Here is a 14,569-nt window from a genome sequence, read left to right as displayed (position 1 = left end):
GCCCTGCATTTTCCACATTGCGCCACCATTTTCTAGTTAGATCTTTAACTCTCGAGACTCGAGTGGAAAACTATGTAAAAATAATGTTTAATGTTGCGCCCTCAGGAGTTAAATTATTGTTAAACATCTCCATTACTTAATTTCTACACAATTAGAGAATGTAGAAAGATTGATTGTTCTCCAAAGGAAGCAACACAGACACGCACACACAGATATCGGAGATATCCACACAAACACACATGCACACACAGACACACACACACACACACACACAGAGACAGACGTATACATACAGACAGTATACACACCCACACACGTTGGTATGTCTATAATAACATACAGTAGGATAGCAGTTTTATAAATGCCATTTTTATAATTCTTCTTTTGCCATTTGTAATGCTAGCTTACCTATGTAGTTGCATAGGTAAGTATAAATCAAGCATATTAACTCCAAACTGACTTAACAACTCATTCTAACCCTAACCTGAAAAACAACCATTTATCTTGTGAGGCGCAGAAAGGTTTGCGCTTGTGCATGCACGCACACACGCACGCACGCACACACGTGCACGCACGCACACACGTTTGGTATTAATGTCCTCTCTAATAGCAATAGGCAAGCGCAGCCACAGTCAGCGCTTGTGAGATGAAGCACAAGAAGAATTGCTTCTAAATCTTCCTGTCCAGTCTATCTGCTCCGGAGCGCACGGAGCGGCACAGAGAAGGAGTGAGAGAGAGAGAGAGAGAGAGAGAACAACCTTACGACAGCAGCTCTTATCGGAATCGTGTATGCCATTTGAAACCCATTTCCGTTGTGATTAAAAACACCAGGCTACTTTACTGTATAGAAGCTACTTGTGATGATAGCAGACAGCAGCCGCCATCCAGCCTCAACACTTCATAGAGCTTAAGTTAAACTCTGTGGGCAGCTGGAAGGGTATTTAAACGTGGGGAGTGTGGAAGCCTCTTAAGAGAGGGTGTGTGGTAAAGTCTAAGTTTAAAAGGAAAACGTATTCCCTTCTCCGGGCTCATACAGATAACAGAGCCCCTCGACATGTCAGCGCTCAGTGGGGCCGCTGGACTGGTCTCCCCTGAGGTGCAGACAGTAACACGGGAGAATAATCACCTTTTCGCCAGGGATGTACAGTTGCAATTTTTATGTTTAGTTGAGCTTGGGTGTTGCACTGTGAAAATAGCAGAGTGAGTGAGCTTGTAGATCGGCTAATTTCAGCCACAACCAAATGGCTGTAAAATCAGGCATTACAACAATGCTATCAAGGCCTGCCAAAATACATGAAGTCAACTAACGTTTAGACATCTAAAACTAGACTAAAACTAAAATATTTCAGATGACTAAAATATGACAAAAACTAATTTAAGTTGTATTCAAAAGAAAGTGAAAAAACTAAATAAAATAATTGCTGTCAAAATCAACACTGAATGGAACGCACACGCTCGCAAATTCACACGCGCGTTGAATAACCTTTTTACTTACTGTTTGGTAGGTCTATTTACCCCATATATGAATAACCTTTTTACTTACTGTTTGGTAGGCCTATTTACCCCATATATGAATAACCTTTTTACTTACTGTTTGGTAGGCCTATTTACCCAATATATCCATATGTCAATAATGTTTTTCTTACTTACTCCGATCGCCTTGGCTACTTTATATTGTTGTCACCTACAATTCTATGCCAATGTGTGTACTGCAGAGCTGCAAACGCTCATATCTGTGGACTGCTTCAGAAAATGGGGGACCACTATGCCGGGAACCCCTTTTGGCGTTTTAAGCGTTACGTTACACTTTCGCTATTGAAAAATAGCAGATCTACAAGCTCGTAAGCGCGGCACTCGAGCTTGTAGATCTGCTATTTTTGAAAAATCGTGACAATGTGGCGCAAATCTTTGAATATATATTCTTTCAGAGCGAACGTTCTTAACTCAAATCTTTGCTTCCTGGAACAACATATTTTCAGATGGCCAAATTCATATAATTTTTGGGATGCTTGACATGAAAAACCTTGAAAACCACTGACATAGAAACACGGGTTTCTCAGAAAACTATCAGGATTTAGAAGGCATTTGTAGAATCATCCTCACGTCTAAATGGGTTAAAAGTCCATGTCCTACACCTCAGTACTTTAGGTCACACAATGGATCACTGAAATACATGCCGCCTTTAGCGAGTCATTCCTCAGTCTCTCTCTGTGTCTCTCTCTCTCTCTCGCTCTCTCTCTCTCTCTCTCTCTCTCTCTCTCTCTCTCTCTGTGTGTCTCTCTCTCTCTCTCTCTGCAGTGCATAACAGACGCGTTGAGGTCACGGGGCATCAACTTCTCCACCTCGCTGCCGGACGACGTGCTGGACTTCGTCAGGAGGCACCCGCTGATGTCCCAGCAGGTCCGTCCCGCAGACAGACGCCCCCTACTGTTCAGGAGGACCACGGACTACACCCAGATGGCGGTGCACGCGGTCCAGGCCCTGGACGGACACACGTACCATGTTTTGTTCTTGGGGACAGGTGCGCTCTTCTGACTATAAGTACATTTACTTAACACGCAGCCCGACCAGAACCGTTGAAAGCGGTGTTAAATTAATCGTCTAAGCCTGCCAGACACGTTATCCAGGGGTTTATATTCTTTAATCCATGTTTTGATCCGATCGTATCGTTAGCCATCGTTCGTTAGCACAACAGTCCAACTGTCAAATCAGAGTACTTTTTCAACCACTATGGCCCCTGGTTCCGGAACTTTAAAAAAAAAAAGGGAAAAAAGGCTGCCGTTTCCATGACAGCAGCAATAAGGTTCCAATAATCTAGAAGGGAACCAGTTTCTAGAACCAAAGTTATTTTGGTGGAACAGGGGCCAGAGAACCAGAAATGTTGTTTTTGTGGATATAGTTCCCATTGTGTTATTTTTCCAAAGAAAGGGAAGAAGAGAGGGGGCTGGGTTTAGGATATGAAGGCAAGAAAGAAACATTTGAAATTTGAAACGCATGCACGCGTCGCACACACACAGCACACTCGTAGGGTCTCTCTCAGCTATACTTTACAAACGGCTCAGACGTCGGGTCTCTCTTCTCTTATTTACGATACAAATAAGGGGTTTTAAAGTAAATGTACTTTCCTTGGCTGCGCACGCACATGGACAGATGAGGGCTGGCTGCACCGGGCCGTGGCGCTGGAGGGCCAGCTGCACATCGTGGAGGAGCTGCAGCTGTTTGAGGACGCTCAGCCCGTCACCGGCCTGCTCATCTCCCCCACACAGGTAAGATGGAGGCTCAGCCCGTCACCGGCCTGCTCATCTCCCCCACACAGGTAAGATGGAGGCTCAGCCCGTCACCGGCCTGCTCATCTCCCCCACACAGGTAAGATGGAGGCTCAGCCCGTCACCGGCCTGCTCATCTCCCCCACACAGGTAAGATGGAGGCTCAGCCCGTCACCGGCCTGCTCATCTCCCCCACACAGGTAAGATGGAGGCTCAGCCCGTCACCGGCCTGCTCATCTCCCCCACACAGGTAAGATCCCTTATGGGTATGTGTACACTCTCAGAGTTAAATTAACATTGATTTTTACAATATAAATTGAGGTCCCAGAGATAGAAATCTCCAAGACACCACAAAGGTAAGATAGCCTGCTCATCACAGGTAACCAACCCATTAAGACCTGGCACCCATCTGCGTCACAATATAGCTTTCAACCACTTTAACCATTATTTTAAACTTTAGCTGTTGAAAAATAGCAGATCTACAAGCTTGTGTAGATCTGCTATTTTGGAAAAATCATGAAAATGTGTCTCAAATCTTTGAATGTTCATATCCTTTCACAGCAAACATTTTTAACTCTTATCTTTGATTCTTGGGTGGGTCCCTGGAAGAACATATTTTCAGGGTTAACAGCCAAATATATATAATTTTGGGGGTCCATAAAATGGCTTTGATCACCAGTGCCACTGATATAGAAAGATACATAAGGTAGAATGGGCATGCCCCCGGCAGGCAATGTGTCAAGTTACCTATTTTAGGTTTTAAAGGAAAAAACTAATAGCGTGTGTGTGTGTGTGTGTGTGTGTGTGTGTGTGTGTGTGTGTGTGTGTGTGTGTGTGTGTGTGTGTAGATGAGCGTGTACGTGGCCTCTCCAGTGGGACTGGTACAGCTTCCACTGTCCACCTGCCACAGGTACGCCTCCTGCCATGAGTGTGTGTTCGCCAGGGACCCTTACTGTGGCTGGAGCGGAGCCCAGTGTGTGGACGTGACCTCACATGCAGACAGGTGGGTGTGTGTGTGTGTGGACGTGACCTCACACGCAGACAGGTGGGTGTGTGTGTGTGTGTGGACGTGACCTCACACGCAGACAGGTGGGTGTGTGTGTGTGTGGACGTGACCTCACACGCAGACAGGTGGGTGTGTGTGTGTGTGTGTGTGTGTGTGGACGTGACCTCACACACAGACAGGTTGGTGTGTGTGTGTGTGTGTGTGGACGTGACCTCACACACAGACAGGTTGGTGTGTGTGTGTGTGTGGACATGACCTCACACGCAGACAGGTTGGTGTGTGTGTGTGTGTGGACATGACCTCACACGCAGACAGGTTGGTGTGTGTGTGTGTGTGTGTGTGTGTGTGGACGTGACCTCACACGCAGACAGGTTGGTGTGTGTGTGTGTGTGGACGTGACCTCACACGCAGACAGGTTGGTGTGTGTGTGGACGTGACCTCACACGCAGACAGGTGGGTGTGGACGTGACCTCACACGCAGACAGGTTGGTGTGTGTGTGTGTGTGTGGACGTGACCTCACACGCAGACAGGTGGGTGTGTGTGTGGACGTGACCTCACACGCAGACAGGTGGGTGTGTGTGTGTGTGTGGACGTGACCTCACACGCAGACAGGTGGGTGTGTGTGTGGACGTGACCTCACACGCAGACAGGTGGGTGTGTTTGCGTATAGCCAAACTATTACACAATCTCCGAATGCTATATATATAAAGTCTGGGACTACCTATGTCTCCCAAAATTCGAGCTGTTGACAAATCTGTTTGTCATTTCCGTTCACAAACCTAGCTATATCTTTACATTTTATGTTTTTATATCCATTTCTGCTAAGCAGCAAGAGATATATATTATACGCTTGGATCATTTTTATTTATATTAGGATACATTTGTGCGACTGTAAAGACGAAACGGAAGTGGGGAGGAGGCGTCACCTCTGCTTTATATTTGACTCATGATCAGAGCTAGGTCACCCAGCGGTATTGCAGCTGTTCGTGCCCCAGACAGACAGACAGACAGACAGACAGACAGACAGACAGGGCCAGTTATTGGAGCGGTTAGGCACCACTCAAGAATCTGAAATAATAAAAACTGTATAAAACAATAAAAAAGTTAATAAATTAATAAATACATATAAAGACATGCTACAAAACACGTGACAATTTTAATATACAATGTAAATATCCAAAGAGATAAAATAAGTGCAAGAATAGCATATTAAGGCACGTTGGCTATCCGAAACTATCAGGGTGGATTAAAAGTCACGTGAGCAGGCTTGGGCTGTGGCTCAGCGGTCCAGGCACCTTGGACCCTGCCAGACTTAGTCCAAGTCTGGCAGTGTGCCGTGGGAATAGGAGTTGAGGCATTCAATTTATAGTTTGTTCCACAGATAAATATTGTGAAAATAGCAGGTCTGATCTACAAGCTCACTAAGTGTATTCCAGTAGTCGAGGCTGGGTTGACATAAAAGCGTGTGCGTCGTGTGTGCGTGCGTGTGGGTGGCCGCTTGTCCAATCAACCATGCATGATTGGATCAGCTGATTGTGTGCTGGTGCCCGTGTGTCTGTGTGGTGTGATGTCTGTGATGCGATGTGACTCACCTTCTGGTGTGTGTGTGTGTGTGTGTGTGTGTGTGTGTGTGTGTGTGTGTGTGTGTGTGTGTGTGTGTGTGTGTGTGTGTGTGTGTGTGTGTGTGTGTGTGTGTGTGTGTGTGTGTGTGTGTGTGTGTGTGTGTGTGTGTGTGTGTGTGTGTGTGTGTGTGTGTGTGTGCGCGCCTCACCTCCTGGGTTGTGCGTGTCACTGCCCCCTGTGACTGTCACACTGTCATGACAACTGTTGCGTAATGAGGAGCCGAAAACAGGACGCCTGTCGACTGGAACCATAAACCATGGTTATGCAAATATGTACACTGAAATATCAACAAGCAGGTCCCTAATGGAAACGGTGCCATACATTTAAAGATATCTCCATACAGTACATACGATGTTATGTAATATTCTACTGAATAAAATAGGATAGAATGCACTACAGCAGTGAGCAGTGTTTCCCAAACGTTTGAGCTCAACACCCTAAAGAGAAATTAGACGTTGGCCCGGCCATGACCCAAACTACCGAAAATAGCAGATCTACAAGCTGCTATTTTTTAGTACTTCTTAAGTTGGGTGGTCATAATTTATTTTAAAAAACAACAATCAAAACCCTTAAAGGGACATTTCACCGCAGGAAGAAAATACATTCACTCAATGTTAATAGTATTTGTAGTAGATAAAAGTAACACAATTTGAAACTTGCATCGTTGCATGCTTGTAGACCGGCTATCTCCGAATAGCTTTGTAGTGATCTAAATATGCAAAGTAACTAGTAACGGAAGCTGTTAAAGGATTGTAGTGAAATAAAAAGTACAATGTTTGCCACTGAGATGTTGTGGAGCATTATAAAGTGTTATTATAAAGTATTATAAAGTGTTGAACAATGGTGTAGACTAGAGTAAAGTAAAAAGTACCTCAAAATCGTACTCCAGTTACAGTACTTGAGTGAATGTACTTGCTTTCCACAGCCAATACCATCTTTTACCATCGGGGGCAGGCTAGGGCTTCAAGATGGTTTGTTCCTGTATAGGACGCATGAACAAGCAGGCCCCATCTCAGTTCTGTGCATAAAATGTAATGCAATACTATGCTTCTTGGAACTATGACTGCATGGTAGCCTTTCGTTAGTATTTTGTTTATTTTATTGTCAATGTATTGTGTGATCTGTTTGTATTGTGTATGTCAGGGGTGCCCAAAAGGTAGATTGTGATCTACCAGTAGATCATAAAGACCACATGACATGCCCCTAAAAATATCTTATTTAAATTAATTATCTGCCACTTGTGTTAAGGTGACTTGATTGACATCAAAAAGGGCCTGTTATACATGCAAGTAAACCATACCAATGCTAAATGTTCCCTCTGTATTTCCCATTCCAAGTGCGTTAGTCTTATCCAGTATGTAACACCATCGCTATCACTATTCCAAAGCCCACTCAAGGACATTGTTTAACTATTTTCAGCAATTGGATAACTGGTATAACTGATAATTGATATTTTCTGCATATCTTCACAGAGCCAGTTTGATCCAGGACGTTCAGCATGGGAACAGAGGATGTGAGAACAGCACCGCAGACGGTAGGTACACTGTCACACATCATAGAATCCTCACTTAATAAATATTAAATACCCTTTCTTTCTTTTGCGGGTTTCTTTCTTCTTTTTTTTGCACCATAAGCTTGATACTTATGCTTTCATCCAAGTGTTTTCAAACTAAAGAGCTCATCCTTCTTTCCTTTGGGACCAACCAAATAAGTGGTCTGTCTTGCCTCATTACAATTTTAGAACGGTATAAGCGAAGCGTACTCAAGTTCCCTCAACCCATTTTATGTCCTTATGTCCTTAATTATTCCATTGTTTCAGACCTGCTATGTAGTCTCATGTCGGGTGTTGCCATGTTGTTTCAGAGCTAGCCTCTTGTCTGGTATTGCCTTGTTGCTTCAGAGTTAATGTCCTTTCAGATGAGCAGCGATTAACGCGGCCAGTAATTCATTTTCAATGAGACCTGTGTTTTGCAAGCGTATTTACGTGGGCGCGGTCCTGTAAAATTGTTGTGCTCGTTTCGTGCACACGCCCGCGACTGACTAGACCTGGATTCTGAGATAGTCTCATGTCTGGTAGTGTTGTCATGTTGCTTCAGAGTTGAGGTACTTGTAGACGGGCAACGCATCGATTAACGCAGACGTTGTCGCGTGGATGAACAACAGGTGTGCTCATGAGGGGGGCGCGACAATGCAAGCATAATATTTTGCGGGCACGTGCACGAAACGAGCACCCACACTGCAATTTCACGCTTGCGTACACGCCCCTCGACTTCTCTGTGCGTAAAAAAAAAAAAAAAGGCAGGTCTCATTGAAAATGAATTACTTTGCGTAATGGGGCGGGAACCCCTTTTGGTATTTCATGCTTTAGCTGTTGAGAAATTGCAGATCTACAAGCTCATAGCGCGGCACCGGGTGAGCTTGTAGATCTGCTATTTTTTTTAAATCGTGAAAAAGCGACACAAATCTTTGAATATATTCTTTCAGAGCGAACGTTTGCTTCTGAGGGGTTCCTGGAATAACATATTTTCAGATGTCGGCCGCCAATTACATATAATTCTGGGGCTCCTTGACATACTGTAGAAACATGACGTTTTTCATGTGTGGCGTTGCCATGACGATGATGATGGTGTTGTTCCAGAGCCGGCGGTCCAGCGGAGCCGCTCTGTGATGGCAGGCGATGACGTTCTGCTGCAGTGCGAGCTCAGCTCCAACCTGGCAACCCCCGTGTGGACGCTGGACGGAAGCGAGCTGCAGGGCTACGGCCTGGACTCGGGCTTCAGGACGGGCACGGACGGCCTGCTGCTCATCGGCGCCCGGCCCGACCAGGCCGGACGCTACACCTGCTACGCCCTGGAGAACAGCGTCAAGGTACCGAGAAGACTCTAGGCACGCACCTCAGGTTAACGCATTCTGACCTGAGATCAGATTCATACGAGGTTTCCACTGGACACACACTGGTCTGATCAACCCATTCTGACCTGAGATCAGATTCTAAAAATGTCAGTCGTTCTTCGATTAAAAAAAAAATAGCAGACCTACAAGCTCGTATCGCGCCACTCGGTGGCGCGATATGAGCTTGTAGATCTGCTATTTTTAAATAGCTAAAGCACGACATGATGCCAACACCAAAATGGGTTCCCGTTCAGAATGGGTTAACGGACCTGGAGCTATTGTATCGATTGACGTTTTAAAATCCAGGCTAAAAAACTTGCAAGCGTTTAAATGCTCCGAATATGTTTTTGTTGTTGTTGTTGCTCTTACTCCATTGTTTTTATGATGACTTCAGTATGCTTCTATGTGCTCTTACTGTTTTTGTTTGAAATGAAAATGATGAAATCTTCTGTAACGGCACTTTTGCTCCAATGATTGTGATTGTTTTAAAAATGTGCTTCATAAAACAAACGTTTGATTTGATTTGAAGGTGGCCATAGTGGTCTACGACGTGAGCGTGCGCCTGGACGCTCCCGGCCCGCCGCCACCCCCTCCCCGTCCCCCGCAGCACGTCGACCCCACCCAAGGTCACGTCGACCCCACCCAAGGCCCTTCTTCCTCGCCGCCTCAGAACACCAACGCCACCGCCGCCACCACCACTGAGACCACGGAGCCCCCCCTCCTCACCTCCTCCTCCTCGGAGAGACCGCCCCCACCACCGTGGTCGCCGGCTCCTCTCCTGCCCCGGTCGGAGTTCCTCTCGCCAAGGTTGTTTTTGCGATTATGTTTTTCATTCTTTTCTTTTTGACCTTTTGTTCTCAATTAATTTGGTTGATTTGTTCCCTGGCATATAAGCCGTATATGCCTTAATACATTATAATTGCCCTCTATAACTAAAATATTAAATTGAAGCGCGCCCTAGGAAATTGTCTCCTACGGACACAGTATTAGCGTAGCTGACCCTCATAACCCTGCGTCTATCTTTCTCTCTGTCTGTCTCTCTCTCTGTCTCTCTCTCTCTCTCTCTCTCTCAGGAACATGGAAGCCATGTACCTGTCCCTCATAGCCTCTCTCTCTCTGTTTCTCTCTCTCTCTGTTTCTCTCTCTGTTTCTCTCTCTCTCTCTCTCTCTCTCTCTCTCTCTCTCTCTTTCTCTCTCTCTCTCTCTCTCTCTCTCTCTCTCTCTCTCTCTCTGTGTCCTGGACAGGAACATGGAGGCCATGTACCTGTCCCTCATAACCTCATAGTCTCTCTCTCCCTCTCTCTCTCTGTGTCCTGGACAGGAACATGGAGGCCATGTACCTGTCCCTCATAACCTCATAGTCTCTCTCTCTCTCTCTCTCTCTGTGTCCTGGACAGGAACATGGAGGCCATGTACCTGTCCCTCATAACCTCATAGTCTCTCTCTCTCTCTCTCTCTCTCTCTCTGTGTCCTGGACAGGAACATGGAGGCCATGTACCTGTCCCTCATCACCATCCTGGGCGGGCTGTGCGTGGTGCTGACGGTGGTGCTGCTGTACGTGGGGTTCTGCCTGCAGGCGGGCAACCGCGGGAAGTACTCTCTGCGCGCCGCCGCGGCCGCCGCGTACCCAGCGGACCACCGCAGGAAACACAACAGGAAGAAGGCGATGCACCGCAGCTCCTCCTCCTCCAACATGGAGCTGAAGACCATCTCCAACGGCAGCGTCTGCTGTAACGGAGGGTCCAAGCAGCACCACGATGACGACGCGCAGGTACGTACGACAGAGTACCGCGGGTGTCCCAGTTCCAGGTACGTACGGCAGAGTACCGCGGGTGTCCCAGTTCCAGGTACGTGCGGCAGAGTACCGCGGGTGTCCCAGTTCCAGGTACGTACGGCAGAGTACCGCGGGTGTCCCAGTTCCAGGTACGTACGGCAGAGTACCGCGGGTGTCCCAGTTCCAGGTACGTGCGGCAGAGTACCGCGGGTGTCCCAGTTCCAGGTACGTACGGCAGAGTACCGCGGGTGTCCCAGTTCGACGGGTGAAAAATATACTTTAAGTTCACGGGTACGGTCGGGGACAGGCGGTACTGAACTAAACGTGGGCGGGTAACACTTTATTATGAAAAGCAGAGCGCACTGCAGGATGTTATAAACTTGCAGGCTATTGCAGCAATAGAGCGTCACCAGGAAATTATTCCACATTCATTTTCCCCATAGAGGTTTCAAAAAGTATTTTATTTAAAGACCTTTAAAGCCTCGGACAAAGCCAACAGCCGAGTTGACAAATCATGACAATAAATTTGTTTGGGCGGAACAGATGATTGATGATTGTTTTTCCTTCTTTCTAATTATTGGTTCGGCCCGATTTGTCAACTCGGCTGTTGGCTTTGTTCGAGGCTTTTACCTCTTTTATTGCGGCTAGCTGTTAGCATAAATCCCAGTTCCAGGTGCCACCATACGCGTTCACTTTAAGAGTCGGAGTTTGACCGCCCCATTGCTAAAAGTATAACATAAATTATGCTTAAAAAACCAACAGGGGTTCCCGCCCAAAATGGGTTATAGACCTGAGGCCGATTCTACGAAATGCCTCCTTAAAAAAAAAAACCAAAAAAAAAACACGCTAGCCCATCTTATTATGGCCTGTTTTGGCCTAAAAAAACACATTATGTAATATTTATACATTCCAGTATCCCCCCCCAACAAAAATGAACAAATTCAATCGTTAACCGCAGCCCTTTGTTTGTCGCTGCAGGACGGAGGCTTACTGCAGATCGTGCCAGGCGAGGGACACGTGGACACGCCTCCTCCCCCGGCCCCGCCCCTCCCTCCGCCCCAACAACAACAAGAGCTCCTCCTCCTCTCCGGCTCCTCCTCCCCGTCGGAGTGTGATTCCTTCTTCCCCAACGGCCTAACGACGGGCGTGGCCACTAGAGCGCCGCCCAGCGGCCTGTCGGCCACGCTGCCCAGCGTCCTGCGCCGAATGCACGGCAACAGCTACGTGCTTCTGAGGCAGTGCGACGCGGACGTCACCGCCGCCGACGGCGGCAGCCCCGCCGACGGCGGCAGCCCCACCAACGGCGGTACCGGTACCGCCGTCCCTCTCGGACACTCGTTCACCGACGAGCTCAACCGCATCCTGGAGAAGAGGAAAACCACCACGCAGCTGCTGCTGCCCCGGCCCGACGAGAGCTCTGTGTAGGAGCATGATGGAGGATGTTCTAAGCTGGCCAGATCCATCGCCCCCCTGTGGTGGGAGGACTAAAACATTGTGCCTGTCAGGGGGGGGGATACAATCCATTAATTGATGACAAAAACAAAAGTCCAGCGATTGGGTTTCGTCCTGTTAACATCATTGACTGAACTTTTGAAAAAGAGGGATTCGATTCCATATTTTGCCAATCCTTTAATAGCGTTTAAATTAGATTTCTGGACCCATGCAGGCTTCGATTCTCAAAACTTTTCCATTCCAGAAAAAAAAATATATATGCACGAGTGCCCTCACAGTGAAGAGAATGGAATGGCAATGTGGATCAACCTCAGCTCAGCAGAGCTTAGCACGCCATCTCCCCCCCTCGCCCACGGACGTGCAGAGAATGTTAAAGTTGGCAGGGGGCTGAAATTGATAAAAAGGGCACTTTGGGCCTTAAATAGCAAATCTACGAGCTTGTAGATTGCCTGTTTTTGGTATGCGACACCACGTTCAACTAAGTAAGCCTTTTTCCGGAGACGTGGCATATGCCATGGATTTAAACACGGAGCGCAATTCTTTCGACATAAAACGCTGCATTCAACATCAGGAGAGTTCGGAAAAGGCAATTGGATGCGATGGAAAGGACAGGGCCGTTTGCATTTCTTTCACCATGATTAAATGCTGCATTCATGGGTCTGGAGAGGACCCTTTTTTACAGACGGGTAAAAGGGCAGTTGCGCCCTTTGTTGTCAATGTGTGCCCGTGCTGAGTGACCCCTCCAAACCGACTTTCTGATTCAACCGTCCACATGTCAGCCGGGCCCGGACAGGGTGCCTGGGGGGGCCGGGCCCCGGGGCCCGGACAGGGTGCCTGGGCGGGTCGGGCCCCGTGCCCCGGGCCTACTGCACCCCAGAGACCGGTGCGGGGGGCTGACAGGCTGACAGGGGCTGACAGGAACATGAGTTCAACATGTGAACATGGCCGCTGTGAGGACAAGCCGTGTTTTGGCTCCTTTCAAAACGCAACGGGCAGCTAGCCACTATTTTGTTTGCATTTGTAAGTGGTGCACAGATGGCCGGTGCTTTATTAAAAAAACATATTTCCTATGAACATGCATACCGAGAGAAGTGGCGCTGGTGTTAAGGCCGGAGATGACGGCGATGATTAGCCTTTTATTTTAATTTATTTTTCAGGTTTTTTTGACAATATAACGGGACTAACCATCAGCAAGATGACACGTGAACTCAAAGCAACAAAAGGAAATCTTAACAGTATTAATGATTCTGAAAGCACTTTAAAATGTGAACGAGACTTTTGGGGACACTGCAAGAAATGAGAAGCACAAGGTAAACCTTCAAGACACTTGAAACCCGGCGGCATTAGGCCCCCCGAAAATAGCAGATCTACAAGCTCACTTGAGCTTGTAGATTGGCCATTTTTTGGGGGTAAATAAGCGGTCCAAGTACAGTTGCAACTCAGGTCGGCTTCTCTAAGACTAGATGGGTTTAGTTTAGAAGAGTTAAGACGTCGCATGGTGTTCAGAACCTACGTACCAGAAGCAGGGAGAATTCTTTTGAACAGTACTGTACTGTACTGTACTGTACTGTACTGTACTGTACTGTACTGTACTGTACTGTACTGTACTGTACTGTACTGTACTGTACTGTACTGTACTGTACTGTACTGTACTGTACTGTGAAGACAAGCAAGGAGAAATAACCCAAACACCATGACACAGGCGGGTCCAAATCTGCTGCTCGCTCCCCATCCGGATAACCTGCCAAGGTGTTCAAGGTACGTAGTAGTGATTGATTGATTTGGTTGAATACTTTATTAGCAAGTTAGGAAATGGCAGCACAGACCCGGGTAAAAGCCCCCCGGGAGCGTGCTTCCATCCATTGTCGTCCATTGTACTCAATTCATCAACACATAGAATACTTTACATATCAGCACTAAAAGCAGAACTAGATATATTCACAGAAAAAGGTGATGTGGCAGAGAATGAGTACTTTGCTAGTGCACAGAGTACTACACTCAACAAAGTACTCAACTCCAGTAGTCCAGTAGTCAAAGTTAAAGTGTAACGGGCCTGCTGCCAAACAAGCACTTAATAAAATGGACCTAGATACTGTAGGAGTGTAGGGGTTGGGATGCAGCCATTCTTTTTAGGAAGCGACAGTATTCTTCGATTTTTGCGAAGGCAAGTGAAAGCACCATTATTATTTTATTGCTCATCTGTGTTTCGCTGTTCAGCTCTTTTTTTCCCCTAAGCTGAACTGATCGAAAGTAATCCCCTTTCTAGCCAAAAAGTGCATTTATACGTGTGGTGGGGGGCTCAAAAACTTGCGACTGAGGTGTACAACAGACCTTATGTTAGAGCAAAAAATAAATAAACACTACAATTTACCGTCTTCATTTTCCTGCACCGATGCCAGAATAAAGCTCCAAAGAGAGCACAAATGTGAGGCGACCTCAGAAGACATCACAACACTGATTGGATCTATAAACCTGTCAGGACGCGCCTGTGATGTCGAAGCCTGCCGCGGCTGCACTTCTGAAAGCGAGAACCAAAGCATTATGGGAAGTGGCAC

The 14,569-nt window shown here is 47.0% G+C and overlaps 1 protein-coding gene across 1 annotated transcript in view; it reads left to right on the top strand.

Moving 5' to 3' along the window:
• LOC310866218 (semaphorin-4G-like) overlaps positions 1-13,551 on the top strand; it is a 40,309-nt gene extending 26,758 nt beyond the window's left edge. The window contains exons 10-17 of the mRNA XM_083775705.1: positions 2,299-2,521; positions 3,151-3,266; positions 4,115-4,269; positions 7,369-7,430; positions 8,535-8,764; positions 9,318-9,595; positions 10,268-10,559; positions 11,541-13,551. Coding sequence (XP_083631831.1) covers positions 2,299-2,521; positions 3,151-3,266; positions 4,115-4,269; positions 7,369-7,430; positions 8,535-8,764; positions 9,318-9,595; positions 10,268-10,559; positions 11,541-11,987 — 1,803 coding nt within the window. The 3' untranslated portion in view covers positions 11,988-13,551. The remainder of the gene's footprint in view (positions 1-2,298; positions 2,522-3,150; positions 3,267-4,114; positions 4,270-7,368; positions 7,431-8,534; positions 8,765-9,317; positions 9,596-10,267; positions 10,560-11,540) is intronic.
• The last annotated feature ends 1,018 nt before the right edge of the window (positions 13,552-14,569 follow it).

The sequence above is a fragment of the Protomyctophum parallelum genome (genome assembly GCF_964188405.1).
Source record: "Protomyctophum parallelum genome assembly, chromosome: 10".
NCBI lineage: Eukaryota > Metazoa > Chordata > Actinopteri > Myctophiformes > Myctophidae > Protomyctophum > Protomyctophum parallelum.
The sequence above is the reverse complement of the archived record's forward strand: the minus strand, read 5'-3'. Positions and strand labels throughout refer to the sequence as shown.